Source organism: Myotis yumanensis, unplaced genomic scaffold (assembly GCF_028538775.1).
Source record: "Myotis yumanensis isolate MYYU_CA2020_CCGP unplaced genomic scaffold, mMyoYum1.0.hap1 SCAF_1, whole genome shotgun sequence".
In the NCBI taxonomy this organism is placed as follows: Eukaryota; Metazoa; Chordata; class Mammalia; order Chiroptera; family Vespertilionidae; genus Myotis; species Myotis yumanensis.
In genome coordinates, this window is record NW_027223752.1 from 210,863,303 (window position 1) to 210,881,564 (window position 18,262).

Sequence of the window (18,262 nt, forward strand, 5' to 3'; positions counted from 1 at the left end):
TTTTACAGAGAGGAAGGGAAAAGGATAGAGAGTTAGAAACATCGATGAGAGAGAAACATCGGTCAGCTGCCTCCTGCACACCCCCTACTGGGGATGTGCCCGCAACCAAGGTACATGCCCTTGACCGGAATCGAACCCAGGACCCCTCAGTCCGCAGGCCGACACTCTATCCACTGAGCCAAACCAGCTAGGGTCCAACATATTTCTGAAGGGAGAGAATGAGTTTGGAGGTTGGAAGTTTTCAAATTAGGAAAGGCTGATGAGTAGGCCAACTCTAATGGATATATTTACAGTGAAGATTTGAAAAGAAATTTGCCATAACACACCTCACAAATGGATGTTATTAAAATCTGCTTTAGGCATCATTTTTTAATACAAGAGGACTTTTTTTTTCTAATATACAAACTGTCCATTTGTTCAAATGTTTATAAGATATATATAGTATAGTTTTTTTTTTAAGTCAAAGTGGTACAGAAATAAGCTCCTGGGAAAGTGTTGGTGTTTCCCCCAATTGTTGGATAATATTGCAAAGAATTTCTTCAACATATAAAGGTTTTGCTTTGTATTAAATTTTACCATAAAAGCTCTCAAATGATAGATTCAGAATTTTAAACATTTTAAATATTATACAAATATATCTTAAGTTGTGCATGTTTTTAAAATAGTACAAAGTAAACTTTTTACAGGTAGGCATTTTTAATAAAAATTTTTTATTTGTTTTAGGAATAAACAAGCGAACATAAATAGTACATATTTACAGCAATAAACTACATTTCAGAAGCTGCACAACGGCTTTCAGAGGAATAGCTGATGGTTTTTGAGATCAGCCTTCAAATGTGTTTTCTTTAATTCGCTGCAACATTTAAAATCTTAGAGTCCAAAGTAAAGAAAACAGCAACTTAGTTTATAGCAAAGCCACATCGTTAACACAACTATTGAGTGAACTACAGTCCTGTGACTGCTAGGGTATCTGTGAGTCCTGAAATTGAGGGCACAAGTGTGTCTTGTGTCCTTACCTGATTGCATGTAAGTTGATTTTGCATTGTACAAGAATACACGATTACTCAATGAATGATTACGAATAGAAAAAAAGGCCATGAAGGGTAAAGGGGTCAGGAATCAGAGGATGCCGAACAGTTTCTTATTCACTGATTCACTGCTTAGAGGAAAAAATCTATTTCTTCTTTCATGTGTATAGATCACAGTCGACAGGCTTCATGGATTTTGTCCACAGATAGTTTTTGAGATAGCAAAGGCATAACGTCACATATTTTAAGTACATAACAAGGAACAACTGAAACAGCTAGAATATTTTAATCAAATCCCTAACAGAAAGGAGACAATCAAGCACACTTTAGGAAAGTTTGCTTCCCAATGTAAAAAGCAACTACAGAAAATCATACAAGTTTCATTAGACAGAGCTGCAGTTTCAGTCAGAAAATGCTCATAGATGAATACAAAATAGAAACTTGAATTATAAAAGTAAGGAGTCTACCCCTCTTTTCTTGACATTTGTTAAACCTGTCTCCTTTTATTAAAATTTCATAGGTTTCCAGAAATGCTCATTCTTGCCATTTTAGCTTTATTTGGGGTCTGGTAGATATACAAAAGTATCTGTTTATATAAGAAGGCAAATGCTTTTATGTCAAAAGAGCAAAATAACATTAAAATGTTGTGATTTACATTTCTTTGCAATGAAAGGAGTTCTGCCTGCTGACAAAGAGGGAGAGAGCATTTGCAAGAACTGTGATACCAATCTGATAGGGACGAGCTAAATCATGTTTGGTAGGAGGGTGACTAGACAATTCGGCAAATTGACTAGTGGAGTTTTGAAATCACAAAGAATCAAACAATTAACATTTTCTAACCTATTTGGTGAGTTTAGCATAACGGAATTGGAGAGGCAACGGAAGTTGTGAATTTCTTTCTGTATATAGGTAGCACCTGCTTTGGAAAGCCCCAGCTACTTAGTACAGGGTGCTGTGAATGAAAATGGCAGGGGTCTGATTTGGAAAGTTTAGCTGATTTTTGGATTTTCCACGACACTGCAGGGAGTTAGAATAATTTTTGGATTTAATCAAGGCTTAGGTGAGGTGGTAGCCAAAGAGGTGTTCCATTGCTGGCAGGATAATAATCTTCTCATTCTTTAGCCTAATGAATCCTGCTTTCCCAAGCGCCCAGAATCACCATGCACAGACCTTTGCCAGGTCTCCCCAGATCAAGGAGTGAAATAACCATTCAGGCATGATGGACAGCCAAAAGAATTTTTCAAGCAAGCCACCCTAACCCAGATGCACTACTCTCAGAAACAGTGTTATTTGGATTTATACAATATTCATCTTTCCAAGTTACATGTCCATTGACCTTTTAAAAGACATGTCAACCTCGTTTCACATTAGTCATTAGGTTCCAATCACAATGGCATAAAATGCTGCCTGGTGGTCATTTAAAGATGTCAAACATTTTTTGCTCCTTGTAAACATTTATATTATTTGGGATTTCCAGAAACTTCATGCAACCTAATGACTTTGTAGTAATGCCCCATGGTAGTTTTATCAAGAGGGTTCCTTGTCCTCTCTAAACGGAGGAGTAGAGCAACACGGTCAATGAATATATGCATATCTGGTCACAAGCGTTCCTTACTTAGAAGAGTAGTGGATGTTCTGAGTGGGAAATGTCACTTGGATATGTAATTCTGTTTCTATGACACTGCAGTAAGATAGAATAATCAAGGGGCTTCCTTAAAAAATGTCTTAGGGGCACTGCTGCAAAATATAAAATATTTCAAGCTTTATCCAATAAGTATATTTAAACGATGTAGGAAACAGATTAATGTGTGTTCGTTAGCTTAAAAAAAAAAGAAATTTGGTGTATTTGGGGGAATATTAAGTAGAAAAATATGTTATCTAGTAAAAGTGGGGTGGCTGGTTGCCACTCTGAGGTAAGGCTTGCAAATGATATATTTCCTATGCTAACGTGTAAATAATATAACAGGAGAACAGGAAAATTAACTACTGAAAGGCGGGGCGGGGGGGGGGGGAGAAAATGTATTTTACTGTTCATCTATGTATGCAGTCTTGAGGGACAGTGATGAATGTCAAGAACTGCCCATTCCTCTAGATAGTTCTAAACTTCTGTTTATTTCTTGGCAGGAATGAAATTTGGTGTACAATGCTCTCTGTAAGTATTATCTGAATTCTCAAGTTTCCTAACTAGGCAGTGTAGTCCCAGCTTTGAGCACAAACAGCCCCACAGAACCTAGATTTAAAAGGCGTTTAAGAAGGCAAACATGGGGAAATGAGGAAAAATGAATTTTAAATAAAGATTTCCCTTTTTCCATAAAGGGAAAGCAGTAGTTATCAGCACAGAATGTTCCATTCTGCCAGAACTGGCAGGATCTAGAAGGGTGGTATTAGGACTCCGTCTGTTTAGTCATAAGCAATGGGGAAAAATCTCAGTGACCACTCTGCACAGACCACAGCCTGGGTTCAATGTAACTTTGACTGCAGCTTTTAAACTCACTCAGAGATTTGTAGACATACCAGTAGGCTCTTTAGAGCTCAAACAACATGGGGGGAGTGGGGAGGGAGCACCTGCCTCACAGAGTAGTACGGGTAATGCTGCAGTATTGCCCCTTAGAGACATGTGTTTCTCTATGGCTGCAATCACCAAGGGGGGTAGTTTTATCAGCATTAACAGACCTTCTACCATGTGCAGAATAATAAATGCTTTGGGCAATACAACAGAATGAGAAAATGGGGCATTCACCCTTCAGGATCTTTTACTTTATTTAGGGAGGCAGAGCATCTATTTGCAATAGTACTGGGAAATGCACAAATGAAATACCTATTATTAGGACAAAATGGTCATAAGAATTGAGGGAGGACTAGCAGGAGAGTGAACAGAATGTGGGAAGGTTGCGCATGGTTGGCTTTTGGATGATGTTGGCCTGATTTATAATCCTGTTGGGAAGGAGCTAGGAAGAGGGAAGTCTGGGTAATGGGGATAAAGTGTAAAACTTCAAGCATAGCAACAAGAAGCTTTTGGGATGTGTGGCCATGGCAGTGGAAGAGTCGGGAAAACCTGAGGATTAGCTTGCTGGATGCTGAGAAGGGGGACAAGGAGAAAGAAGGTGCCCATTAGTGGTGGAGAAGACAGGTCAGACTTCACAAATGATTCCATAGGGAGCCAAGACATACATTTTTCCCAAGGTGTTAACATTAAGTTGTTAATATGTCTCATACCCTCCAGGTATGGGAATTTTGAGAGCTGATTATTAGTTTGACTCTATAACTTATCATGCAAATGGACAATTTGGGAGTGAAAGGTGGTTCTATTGATCATTACGCACCGCTGGGACTGTTTCACTATCTTAGGAAAGCTGGGTCATATGTTCCCTAACAATGTCATCCAAAAAGAACCAGGGCACAATTTAGGCTCTTCAGTTGCTGTGACAACGATTCCTTCTGGGCTTTCCTTCAAGGGAAGAATGAAAGGCTTTGGCGTGAGGGCTGGGGGAAGAGTAGTGGAGAAGGATAAAAGGAGAACTAGACAGTTTACTGGGCATGCATGGAATCTAGCTGTTGGGAGTGGAAATTGTTCTCTTTCCTCCACCGGGATCATCAAGGCAAAAAGAACACAAGACAGTGATGGGGTCCAGGAACGGGGAGCAGCATTGAAGGGGATTGCAACAGCATTTCTGCTCAGATGTTACTTAGAAGTTGGCTTTTCCACTCATGAGGGGTATTTCTTGGCTTTTCCTGACTGAGTGACATCTTCTGGAGACCTAAAAGTAGAGGCCACCTGATGTACCTTATCTGAGGGTCTCCGATGCTCTTAAAGGAAATACTGTAGACCATTACCAAAATAATAAAATATTTTTTTGCCACTTGCCTGCCAATTTAACTTTATGTTTATATATTTTTAAAAGGAACATAGAAAAGTATTAAATTCAATTCACTTGACCCCTGATGGCTTACTCCCAACGACACGCAACAAGGAACATTATTAAATTTGTGGGGCTATGTTAGCAGAGGCCGTGGTCCTCCTATGTATTTCTGGGACTCTCCTATACAAATGAAAACAACTCCCTCTGAAACTTAGTTCTGGAAGGGAGGTTGGAGCTCACCTGATGGCAAGTCCAAAGTCACACAATTGGGCTGTGGTAGAGACAGCACAAAGGCCTGGTCACACAGTCTGAATTCCAGGATGTTGTGTATCCCACTATAATTTCCCTCCGCTGACCATGCAGCTCATTTATTGTTAACTTTTAACGTTGGGTTGCACATGGCTAAGTATAATGTTTAGAGAACTCGCTATTTTCTAAGTATAGAAATGCTATCTAGAGGAAAAAGAAGTTCTACATATTTTATAGGGGAAAATTAGACAGTTTGCATTATGACCTGTCCAATTACTAACTATATTTAGTGTCTGCTAGAAGGTTAAGGCAGAGTAGGTAGGGCGATGCACAGGGGTGAAAATCTGTAATAGGAATAAGATGCAGAAAGGGTAAAATGGGTCAAGTTCCTGGAGGTTGGTTTGTAACTAGTCGTGTGCTACTTGAATGATAAGCTATTCTGGGAGGAATAATAGATTGTTAAATGGTGTACAGTTAAGGCTGAAGGAGGGTATGAATAACGAAAAAGAATTGATACTGCATGAATTCACCATATTACAGCTATAAGGTAAAGAGATGGTATTATCATCAAACATTGGTGTAGATATAAATTTTCCTAGGCTTCAGCTGATGATTTTATTTCCACTTTAGTTTGAATTACACTGGGAGAGAGAAGGTTTATGTAAACACATGTACTCTTCACGTCAAGACTGAAAAGCAGAAAAAACTAACCCAAGGCAGTTCAGAGGAGGCTATGTGAGCACACAAGCTGCCTCCCAAGGCCCCTTAAAGGCGACAGGAGAAGGAATTTGGGAAAATTATTAAAATTTATTATTTTTGTGTGGATTCAATTGAAGACGTGCACTATACGCCCACAGAAGCTGAAGCTTTCAGCAATTCATGGGCAGAATAGCTTTTGAGGTTTGAAATGAGAAAGAGGAAAAATACACGAATCAATTTCATTGGGCTAAGGCATGAGGGTTAGGGTTCTATGGCGCTGGGAAGGGATGAACACAAGAGAGGTAATCTATTTCACACAGCCACACCTGCAAATTGCACACACACATCACATTTTAATACTTTTCACTTATAAAAGTTATACTGGAAAATGTTCCCCCCTCCCTCATTTCTCTTCAAAAGGAAGCCCAGGGAGACTAGGGGCCAGATAGCAACACTGGTTGCTCTTATTTGTCCTCTGGCTTCCCCTGGGGCTATTTTAAGCTAGTGAATCTGTGACCCTGTATACCTAAGGCAAATGCACCAAGTTATTTGGCCTCTCTGTTAATGCTTTATATATTTATTTTTTATTGTATTTGTTTATAATTTATTATGGTGCTTTATATACAAAACGAGTAGAGAAAAGAGTTATCCTCAGCGTTTTTACTAGTAGCTTTGAGGGCTAATAGGAGGTGTACCCTGCCATTACCAGAGTGGCTCATCAAAGCACTACTATTTTTTCCCCTCTTGTATTGTTTATTTGGCCTGCCTCAGTAGGCGGAAATTCGGATAAGTTGAAAGGCTGAAGTGGATGAGTGAGGAGGGGGAAAGACTTTTTCATCTTTTTCCTTCTTGCCCATGTCTGTTAATGATTCATTTTTATTCATTTATTTTCCTATTGTCTGCAGAAAAAATGCAGGCAGAGTTGTTCAATGGAATGGAGTTCTTTCCCAGCTGGCTCAGAACTACTACACCGACTTTTCCCACGCTTACTTCCTACTGAAGCCTTTGTGATGAGTGCTGGTTGCTCCAGGATGTGCAAGGTATGTAGGGGCCAATCAGGGACGGTTGTGAGCCCCTTGATGTACCAAGGACTTTTTGATTAGGAAAAACAAAACAAACGTTAGACATCTTGAGTTCCAATTAGGAAATTCTTGCTCCTGGAGAAGTAAAAGCTAACTCCAAACTCTTTCCCATACGCTACCAGGACCTTAGTATTTTCTGGTTTGCAACTCTTGTATTAAAAAGCTTTCCCTTTCAAATGTTTGCTTTTGAGTTGTAACCTCTAACAATTAATTTTCTGCCAGTGTCATTGATTTCAGTTAACTAGAAAAAGCACGTTTAAAGTAAAAAGCACAATGTAGTTTGAATGTAGAAATTGATTAGTTCTAACAGGATATTTTTCTTATTCAGTTGATGGTAGACTCTCATTGGCACATCTTGGAACCAAAAATGTCTCACAGTGATGGCTCCCTGCACCCTTCTGGCACTTAAAATGCTGGCACAAAAAGCCCTGTCTTGCCAAGTTCTGACCTCTGAGAAAGACATTGGACACTCTAAGACATTACTAAGAAAAATACCAATCCATGTCCCTGCTTGCTTGGATATTATGAACTTCTGAGGCCACTACCACCCTCTCTGGGACTGCCAGTTTGCATGGAAACACATCTATGGCATCACATCCCACCATTCTGAATGTCTTTTCCAAGAACATCAGGACTGGAGAGAAATACATTTGAGAATACTTAATTATCAAATTCTCTTTTAAGTTTAATTAGCATACATCAAACATATCTTGGGCCCCCCAGTTGTAAAACACCTGTTTTATTCCGAAGATTTCTCTTTTCCTTTAAAAATAGTGACATGATTCCCTCTGGGTCCTCCAGAAGTGAGTCAGCCAGCTTGTGTTATCAATGTCATTCGCTATCTCTTCCTTTTCTCCTTCCCATCATTTGGACAGTTGACCGTTGACCCTGATGAAATCCATCATCCACTTCTAGTCTTAGGAAAAGTTCCCGGAAACATTGTGGAAGGGAGAAAGTTCAAAGGTAAAGCATTGGTGCAAATGAAGCTTTGGATTACCTGTGGGTTTTGATAAGCTCTTCCACTCCTCACCCCCTGAAAAGCACAGGTAAGTCGGTCGAGTGACTCAGAAACACGTCCACGTTCCAGGACGCATTTCCAGGAGCAGCGGGCTACAGTTTCTGTCTCTGCTGGTGCGCTGTCCCCCAGCCCCACAGGGGTGCAGCCTTCCCCGCAGTTACTGTCCCTTCCGGTGGGGGGTGGGGCGTGAGGCAGTGGTCACAGACACCTGGCAGTTACACAAGTGCACACAGAACATGGCAGCGAGAGAGCAAGAGCTAAAAAGATTCTGGTTTGGACCCAAATCACTAGTCATTTCACTTCATGGAGAAAAGCAAGTGCCTTGGAAGCTGACATTATTTACAACGCTCAGAGTTTCCAGATGCCCACCCAAAGCCGAGGGCCACCACGCAGCAGGGACAGTTCAATGAACTATGTACAGAATTTACAAGGAAGTTTACATAATAGTCAACATTCCATTACCAAGTGTACCTTGTTGTTTACTTGTCTGCGTTCAGAAAACGGAGATAGTTTTGTTTGTCCTCCGCATCCCAGTAACTGCTGATTGAACCACCATGAACAAATGCTGGCACATGCCTTTTGCTTCCCTCTGGGATAAACGATTACACTTTGATTAGAAAAAAAAAATGTGGCATATCACCCTTTGGTCGGATACTATTCAAAATTGTCCGTATAAGAAATCTTGAAGATAGTTTCCTTCTAGCATTATAAATATACCTTATTTTTTTGGTTGACCTTGGCAAATTTTAATTGCGCTCTTTTTTGAAATGAATATTTATAAAGTACTCATTGATTTTAGAAAGTTGGAATTTAGTCAACATTTCTGTGTGTTGTACATACTGTTTGTCTAAGGAAAGTCTACTCTTGGATCCCTAAACCAAACTTTATTCTCCGCACCACATTTTTCTCTTGGCACTTTCAAATTCCTTCACTGATTGTAATGCACAATTAAGATGGTTTGTATGAAAACACGTATCATTGAATCAGCAGAATGACCATCCAGTCTGCTGTTTCTACTTGGCAATGTAGAGAATGGAGGCAACAGTCTTGGGTAATTCAAGCCAAACACATCTTTACCTGGGTCTTTGCTTCACGAAGCTGGTAAGGTTAACCCACGTCACCCCTGACATTTTAAGCCAAACAACATGAGTGGAAGGGATGAATGTGTCGTCATCACTGTCCAGTGAAAGATGGGATGCATGCTGGGTTTCACAGGATACGTTTATGACACAATATCTGTCACAGTTTATGGATTGTGAACATGGGGTCCCCTGGACATGACGGTAGCATAAGAGAGTCCATACAATTTTCAGCCTCGCTGCCACTTCAGTAATGAAGGAGATTATGGCTATTTTCATGGCAAAAAGAAAATAACCAAATAATAGTTGAACAGTAGTAACCCCTGTTTTAGGCATGGGTCTGAATCTTTCAGCAACAGGATCCGTGTGAGGGCACTTAAGAATGTCTAACAACTCTCCTGTTTTATGTACATCATTTTGGGCAAAACAAGGGAGAGAGGCAGAGAAGGACGGGTATGTTTCCATGCATTTTTCAGCCTGGAGGAAGAGTGGGTGGGGTCCAAGGAGGGGAGGGTTCTGCTGGGAGGCGTCCAGAAGAAATATGGCAGCTTCTCAATTTTTTTTTTTTTTTTTTTTTTGGCTGCCAGGGCCTCTAAAATCAGAGCTATTTAACAGGACTTGCATAATGGTGGCTGGGACCCCTTACCATCTGGAGGGCCAGACAGTGACACCATTTCATGCCTGATAGAATATTCAGGCTTACGAATTTTACAAAGGTTAATATATAAGAATTCAAAATGTTCTTTTTTTCCCCCGTTAGAGATACATTTTCATCTACAAGCATAAAATTCTTTAGACTTTTAAGGCAAGATAAAAAAATAATAAAAATATAAATTACCTCAATCTTTTCCAAGAAGAATGATCTAAACGGATAAAGAAAAATTGTTTTGTTAAGGAACATGGATTATGGGTACTTCCTTTCTGATTTAGCATTTCACCTCTAAAAACTTTTAAAGAGCTTTGACATCAGAATGATTTATTCCTGTTAGGCATTAGCCAGAAATCTCCCTTTCTGTGTTTAAAATAGATGGCTACACAGTGGTTCCTGGGCGGTCGTTGGAAATATTAACCTTACAGTCATTTGGGGGATTTTTACAATGGCAGAGCATCTCACCTGCCAAGGAACTAATTAGTTTCAAAATATTTATCCCCAGAAGCTAAAGATTTCCTTGACCAGGGGATTGCGAGTATACAATTAAAACCCGAATGAAAATTTGGTCCCTGTAACCCTATTAATTTCTTATGAAACCATTGAGACGATTTTCCCAGTTAAAGCAGAGTTTTTACATTTTTACTAGCGTATATTGACTACAGCCATAACCATTCATTTATTCTGGGATTCTCTTTTCCTCTTGCTTTCTAGAAGAATATCTTACAACTCTCCCTCCTTGGGCTCATCGATAGGAATTCAGCCTTATCTTTCAACGCAGACTATAATTTCTAGCAGCTGATGCTATTGTAAACATGGACCCTAATCACAGCCTTAGGGAGAAAGCCAGGTCTTTAAGTGAGGCAATCATCCTATTATTTCCTCAACCCTTATTTTACACCCAAGGAGTAGGTCCCAATCGCCTCCATAATTGATTGGTAAACTCAGGGTCTCACACACCATGCAAATAAAGATACAGAATTCTTTGATGCTCAGCTGAAGAAAAAAAAAAAGCAATGGGTCTTTAATGACATAAATGGTATGAGTCTCATCTGCAGCTGGTTAGAGTGATTTAGAATCATGTGTTGGGCTACTCAGAGACGCCCCTACTATGATGACCATGACCAAAGCAACCTATGAACAGAGATAAGGCAGAGCAGTGATGACAGCGATTAATGAGTGTAGCTAGGGTCTGGTGTAAATGTTTGAAGGCCCAGTGAGTTTGTCATTGTTGTTATCTGTGGTTTTGCCCTTTTGAAGGTTTCCTTTAAAATAGAAATCTGGCCTCAGAGAAGTCTGACACCAAAATGGGTGCAATGTGCATTTCCTGAAGCAATCGTTTCCTATTTTGGAATGCAGAGCTCAGAGAGCAGAGCCATAAGGGGCCAGCTGACGCTGGTGCAACTAGCCTATCACCATTAGAAACTGCTCTCTGGAAGGCTAAGAAATATATACTATTTGATTTAAGATTTGGCAGTTCAGGTAACTGCCCAGGCACCCTTTTCACAGCAGATAAGTCTTGCCTTCTTCATGGAAAGAGCAATATTTTTTCAAGCAAAAATTGCTCACGATCCCCATCTTTGAAACCCTCTTCTCCCATCCCCCTTCCTCTCACTCTTTCTGGAGCAGGAACCAGGGAAATGTGATGGCATGGCTTCATGTCAGCGTCAAGTGATTCCAGGCTAATGAATGAGTTCAGGGCTGTTCATTTGAAATAGTTAAAAAAAAAAAAGTCATTAACCCCCCAACTCCTCATTCTCAAGAAGAAAGGAAAAATGTTCTCAATGGTTACCAGGGTGGAGTCTAATGTTAATTTTAAATCAGCCTGGAAGTCTGAGAAAGAATATTTTTCAGAACGTCCGGCTCAATGGGGAGGTGAAACTGGCAAGATTGGGTTTGCATGACCTCCACCAGTGCCTGCCAATCCTCCCTCCTCTTCCTCTAGCAGAGCTGAGAGAATTAGGGGTGGGAGGAGTCTTTCTCTTCTAGGCTCCTCTTTGTTTCCTTCCTGGAAATCTGTAACTGGTCAATGGCTTTGTGTGTTTTTTCTTCTGAGATCCTGGAAATTGTGTTGTTGTTTTTGGCAGTATGAGACTGTTACAGTTTACCAGGAAGCAGCTTGCACAGAGAACTAGGCCCTCTTTTCATTCTTATTTTAAAAATGAAGCAACAGAATCCAGGGCAACTAGGAAGGACTGCTCAAGAGCTGCCTATCTAACGTCTCTCTTCGTGGGTGTTTGTAAACATGGCAATTATAGAGCTCGAAAGAGCTGATAACCTGGACCACAGTAGACTGGAAAAAAATAGTGTTGTTGTTTTCCTTTTTTGAAGTAAACATGGTGCAGTAATAAAATTGATATGCAAGACCTAAAACCAATTAGATGGCTGAATCTCTTACCTCCAAAACACAGCAGTCTCGCTGCTGGGGACCTGTGGGGTGAAAACTCAAAGGAGGAAAGCAGTCATTTCCGAACCCTTAGGACAGACCTTAGTGTACATAGTAAAGCCAATACACGACGTTGAACAGAGAAAAGGTGATGGGGAAAAACATTCGGGACCACTTGTCTATGGAGTTCACATCAGTCAAGTCGGGGATCTTGACCTTGAGCTGCGAGGCGCGCCTGCGGATGCGCCCCTTGCCGTGCGCGTGGCGGTCCAGCGGGTGCCCGTAGGCCTCGCGGGTGGCCCGGGGCTTGCGGTAGTGGATGCTGGCGCTGTCGTAAGAGTACATGGTGGTGTTGGGGTCGCTCATGCCCGTGAGCACTTCTGAGCCGCTCGTCTCGTTCCTGATTTCCAGGGTGCTGAGGATAATGTTGCCGTGGGTGTCGACCTGACGGAGAAAGAACATGCTCAGGCACAGCTGCCGGGATAGTCGCTTGTTTTCATTAACCTGTAACTGATGACACCGCATGGGGTTCATCTAACCTGGTCAAGCAGTCATCTTGCTCTGCGTGCCTCCTGGATCTGGGGATGATCTGTCTATCTATCTATTATCTATCTATCTATCTATCTATCTATCTATCTATCTATCTATCTATCTATCTATCATCTATCTATCTATCTATCTATCTATCTATCTATCTATCATCTATCATCATCTACCTATCCTCTGCCTATCTACCATTATCTCCATCCATCTATCCATCCATCCATCCATCCATCCATCTATCCATTGATGTCCACCCACAAAACACGTGTACGTGTGTATATATGCATAAACTATATATTTATACCTGTATTTATATTTATATACTATTTTTGTCAATAACTACCACTCATTAAATCCATAGAGGTACATACAGGGTGTCCCAAAAAATGTATACACACTTAAACAGCTGATAGCTAAATTTTGAAAATAAGATGTACTTTAATAAACACTACCTTTATAATTGTTCAAAGTATATGTATACATTTTGGGGGAACAGCCGTATATACATATATTGTTTGTCTATATGTATGTATATACACATATGGTATTTTGTTGTTGTTGTTGTTACAAAGGTGGCACATAGAAACTTTTAAAACTAGAAACAGGAAACTAAAATTAAAAAGTAAATATCCATTACATTACCTTGGAGTCCATTATTTTTAACACCTTGCTAGCCTCCCACTCTTTTTTTCTGTTCATATATATTTACACACACAGATTCTCTGGTGTATTTTGCTTTGCAACCCACTTTTGTCAGTTAGCAATATAACCTGGTAATCTTTCCATGTTAATAAGTATTCCTGTGATATCATTTATTAATAGCTGATATGGACAAACTATAATTGAATTAATATATTGTTAGATGTCAAGGCTTGTTTTACTTTCGTAGTGTCATGTAAACAAGCCTTCAAGGAACATATTCAAGCTAAATCTTTGTGCAAGTCCTTAATTATTTCCTCTGGCTAAAGCCATGAAACCTAACCTTGAGACCTCCTGACTACAGGCGAACCTTGGAGGGGCTCACACATAAAGGAAAGCCTGGGATTTCACTGCATAGACATGGATTAGGGGACCCTCTCCTTCCTTCCTGCAGTGCCTTGCTTATCAACTACAACTGTTGTTTTTAAATTCGGAGGACACATGTCCTGGGAAGATAGTAGTGAACAAAACAGGCAAGTCCTTAAACTGTGGATGCTTACATTCTTAGGGAGAAAAACGTTATCACATGGGAAACAGTATGGAGGTTCCTCAGAAAATTAAAAATAGAGCTACCATATGACCCAGCAATTTCACTTCTGGGTATTTAGCTGAAGAAAATGAAAACAGTAACTCAAAAAGATATCCGTACCCCATGTTCATTTCAACAGTATCTATAATAATAAAAGTGTAATATGTTAATTAGACTGGACATCCTTCCGGGGCTGCTGCTGCAAGGGCTGGGGCGACGGCCGGGTGGCAGTCAGGGCTGCTGCTGCCTCGGCCCTCAGAGCTCCTTGCATGAATTTTGTGCATCGAGCCTCTAGTTTACTATAACAACCTGTGTCCATGGATGGATGGATGAATAAATAAATAATCCTATATAATAAAAGCCTAATATGATAAGTGTCTGACTGTTCGACCAGTGACATGCACTGACCACCAGGGGGCAGACACTATGACCAGTAAGTTAGCTTGCTGCTGGGTTCCAGCTGATCAGGACTGGGCAAGATTGGCTGGACACACCCTGGAGCCCTCCTGCAGTCCCTCCCTGGCCGGCCAATCTTCCGCGGTCCCTCCCTGGCCTCTAAAATATTTATTTTAATTAATTTTCTTTCAATGTGCACAAATCTGTACACCAGGCCTCTAGTATATATATAATTCAGCCATAAAAAAGAATGAGCTCTTTCCATTTTCTCCAGCATGGATGGGCCTTGAGGGTATTATGTTAAGTGAAATAAGTCATATAGATACCAAATACCAAATGATTGCACAAAAAACAAAAGGCCAAGAACTCAGAACAACCCAAGCTCACATAAAGAGAAGCAATTGGCAATTGCCAGAGGTGGGGGGATGGAAGGTGGATGAAATGGGTGAAGGGAGTCAAAAGATAGACTTCCAGTTATAAATAAACTAGAGGCCTGGTGCATGAAATTTGTGCACTCGGGGGGGGGGGGGGGGGGTGGTGTCCCTCAGCTCGGCCTGTGCCCTCTTGCAGCTTGGAGTCCTCGGAAGATGTCTAACTGACAGCTTAGGTCCACTCCCCACCTGCTCCCCGCGGGGAGCAGGCCTAAGCCAGCAGTCTGAAATCCTTAGTGCTGCCACGGAGGTGGGATAGGCTCCTGCCACTGCCACTGCACTCACCAGCCATGAGCCCAGCTTGTGGCTGAGCACTGCTCCCCCTGTGGGAGCTCAATGACCCACCAGGGTGTAGCTCCTGCATTGAGCGTCTGCCCCCTGGTGGTCAGTGCATGTCATAGCAACCAGTTATTCTGCCATTCAGTCGATTTGCATATTAGCCTTTTATTATATAGGACTAGGGGTCTCTCAGCCCGTCCTGCACCCTCTCCAATATGGGACCCCTTGGGGGATGTCCAACTGCCAGTTTAGGCCCTATCTCTGTGGGATCGGGCCTAAACCGGCAGTTGGACATCCCTCTCGCAATCCGGGACCACCGGCTCCTAACTGCTTGCCTGCCTGCCGGCCTGATCACCCTAACTGCTCTCTCCTGCCAGCCTGATCGCCCCTAACTGCCTCTGCCTTGGCCCTGCCACTGTGACTTTGGCCGGAAGGACATCTGGAAGGTCGCCGGGAAGATGTCCGGTCTAATTAGCACATTATCCTTTTATTAGTATAGATAAGTCATGGGGATGAAATGTACAGCATGGCAGCTATGCTTAATAATACTGTATTGCATATTTGAAAGTTGCTATGAGAGATCACAAAAGTTCTTATCACAAGAAAAAATATTCTGTAAATATGTCTGGTGATGGATGTTAACTAGATTTGTGATGATTTCATGATATATACAAATATCAAATCATTATTTTATATACTTGAAACTCATAATGTTGTATGATGATTATACTTCAATAAAAATACAATAAAATGGAAATTATGTGAAACCTTAACATCTTAAATAGAACTGGTCAGGGGGGAAAAAAAGCAAAACTGAAGTTGTGCAACGAGAAGAAAGTCTACCTCACAACTGTAACATAGAATCCCGCCCCAGTCTCCAGTCTGCCTTATAGATTTTGGACTTGCCGTTTTCCACAACCACATGAGCCAATTCCTTAAAATAAATCTCCTTTTGTGTCTAAGTTTGTTCTGTTTCTGTTGGTTCCCTTTTTCTGGAGAACCCTGAGTGATAGAAAGACTAGTGTAAAATTCATAAGGGTGATTTAAAATTTTTTTTAATTGATTGATTAAGATATTACATATGTGTCCTTAACCCCCCCCCCCATTGCCCCCCCCCTCCCACCCCCCGCCACTCATGCCCTCACCCCCCTGGTGTCTGTGTCCATTGGTTAGGCTTATATGCATGCATACAAGTCCTTTGGTTGATCTCTCCCCCTTCCCCCACCCTCGTCATAAGGGTGATTTTTAAATGTCTAAAATCCACAAAACATTGATCTGATGGCTGTGTTTTATCCCTCAGTGGAAACCCTATGCAAACATGCAATTCATTTTCTAGCTTGGGTCTATCCTTTCTCCCACCCTCTCACTCTCTGTCTCCCTCATCCTCTCCTCTCTGCCCCAGCAATATCCCCTCAACAGTGCCTTAGGCTGTGAAAAATGTTGCCACTCACTGAATATAATTGTTCCGGATATTTCAAATATATAAACATAGCAGAACTCATTTCAGTGTAATTGGAATAAAATATAATCTTGTTTTCAGTGGCAGTTTTAAAGCCCTGTTGAGAAATACCTCCAGGCTCAATCTACTTTGCAAACAGAAAATCATTTCCTTCTTGCTAACTGATTCAATTAGATTCATAGTCACTAAGTGGGTCTGAAGCACAGAGCAGGAAGCCGAGTGAAGTGATGCTGGCCACAGACTGAGCTGCCCTCCAGAAGCCTGCAGTCTATGCAATGCAGCTGTCCAGTGGAATGGCCGCTCCCCCTGCAGAGAACAGAGAGCCACACAGCCCAGCTTCCATCTGCCCATCCCACTCCTATAATGCACCACGTTTACGCTGTTGCTGTTACTCATTTGTTCTTACCAGGGCTGCCCACCTCAATTCCTTGGTCTCAAATTCCTAAAATTTTTTTTTGGGGGGGGGAGTATAAAGGGAATCAGAGGCTTTGCAGGAGATGATTTACATGTCTCTTTACTTGTCTTGACAACTACAGGCAGAAGTGGAAACTTTAATATTCCTAGAAGCAATAAAAGGTTAAGCATAAACTTACATAAATCTAAACACCGCATATATTACTCAAGACTAGAGAAGAGCCCTGACCGGTTTGGCTCAGTGGATAGAGTGTCGGCCTGCAGACTGAGGTGTCCCGGGTTCGATTCCAGTCAAGGGCATGTACCTTGGTTGTGGGCACATCCCTAGTAGGGGGTGTGCAGGAGGCAGCTGATCAATGTTTCTCTCTCATCGATATTTCTAACTCTCTATCCCTCTCCCTTCCTCTCTGTAAAAAATCAATAAAATATATTTTAAAAAAAAGAAATAGAGAAGATAAAAGATGAAGATAAAATGAAACAACTGCCCATTTTCCAGAACGTTGCTCAGGTAGACACATTTACCCTGGATCTCTTTATTTCCCTCATTTCTCTCATTCAGTGGATTAGCAGATCCTAATGGCTCTGTTTTGGAGAAGTAGATTCTGACCACTTCTCGCCACCGTCAACTCTTGATGCCTAATTGATATCCCTCTTTCCAGGAATGAGCCCTCTGGTCTTTTCTCTGCATAGCAGCTGGAGTTAACCTTTTAAAATGTAATAGAGATCATGTCTCCTCTGTTTGGATCTTCTAGCTACTTCCCAAGACATAGAATAAAATCAGTATTTCCCATTTGAATCCACAAAGCACCCTGTGATTTGGCTCCTGCAGGCACCTCTGCCCTCCTTTCCTACCACTCTACTCTGCCCCTTGAACTCTCTGCTCCAGTCATGTTGTCCTTTTGTTGGCTGTCCCTTGATGCCTTAAGTCCTCAGGGTATTTTTCACCTGCTGTTCCCTCTCTCCTGGAATGCTCTTGCCCAGGTTGGTACCTGGCTAGCTTCCTATCATTTTCTTCACCACAGTTATCATCAGATCATGTATCTACACAATTGTTGATGACCTCAACTGAAATGTAAGTTCTAGGAGAACAGCTGCTTTTTTGTTGCTGTTGCTGTTCATCATTGTATAGACCCCTTGCTCTTCCAGAACCAAGCCTGAGATACTTCAGAGGAGGGGCTGACAAATGTCTGAAGAATATGGAACTCTGAAACTCAGACTTGGAGCCATCTCTCTGAGCTCTGTTTGAGTTTCAATGGCCGAGGACTTCTGCGAAACTATACGAGGAGCACCAGCTCAGCCTGAGGCGAGAGGGAAAACATCAGTCAAGAGGTGCCTCTGGGCAACAAGCCAAAGCAAAGGTTCCACAGAGTGAAAACATGGCCATTTGGGAAAATTATGTTCTAATTCTGGAGCCCAATGCTGTTGGTGAAGGGGAGAGGGATAAGAAATGAGGCAAAAGAAG

General features: G+C 41.4%; 1 protein-coding gene across 2 annotated transcripts in view; it reads right to left on the reverse strand.

Annotated features, from left to right (window-relative positions):
* Positions 1 to 724: 724 nt before the first annotated feature.
* The window catches only part of GABRB1 (gamma-aminobutyric acid type A receptor subunit beta1), a 376,389-nt gene continuing 358,851 nt past the window's right edge, over positions 725 to 18,262 (reverse strand). Inside the window, exons 9-11 of one of the 2 annotated variants that reach the window (XR_011468725.1) lie at positions 12,063 to 12,494; positions 9,854 to 9,878; positions 725 to 8,525 (exon numbers count right to left, since the gene is read on the reverse strand). Coding sequence is in view for 1 of the 2 variants with exons in the window: in XM_070397125.1 (XP_070253226.1) it covers positions 12,153 to 12,494 (342 nt within the window). In the remaining variant the exon portion in view is untranslated. Of the gene's footprint in view, positions 12,495 to 18,262 lie in introns of both variants that reach the window. The other variant, XM_070397125.1, reaches the window with a different exon arrangement.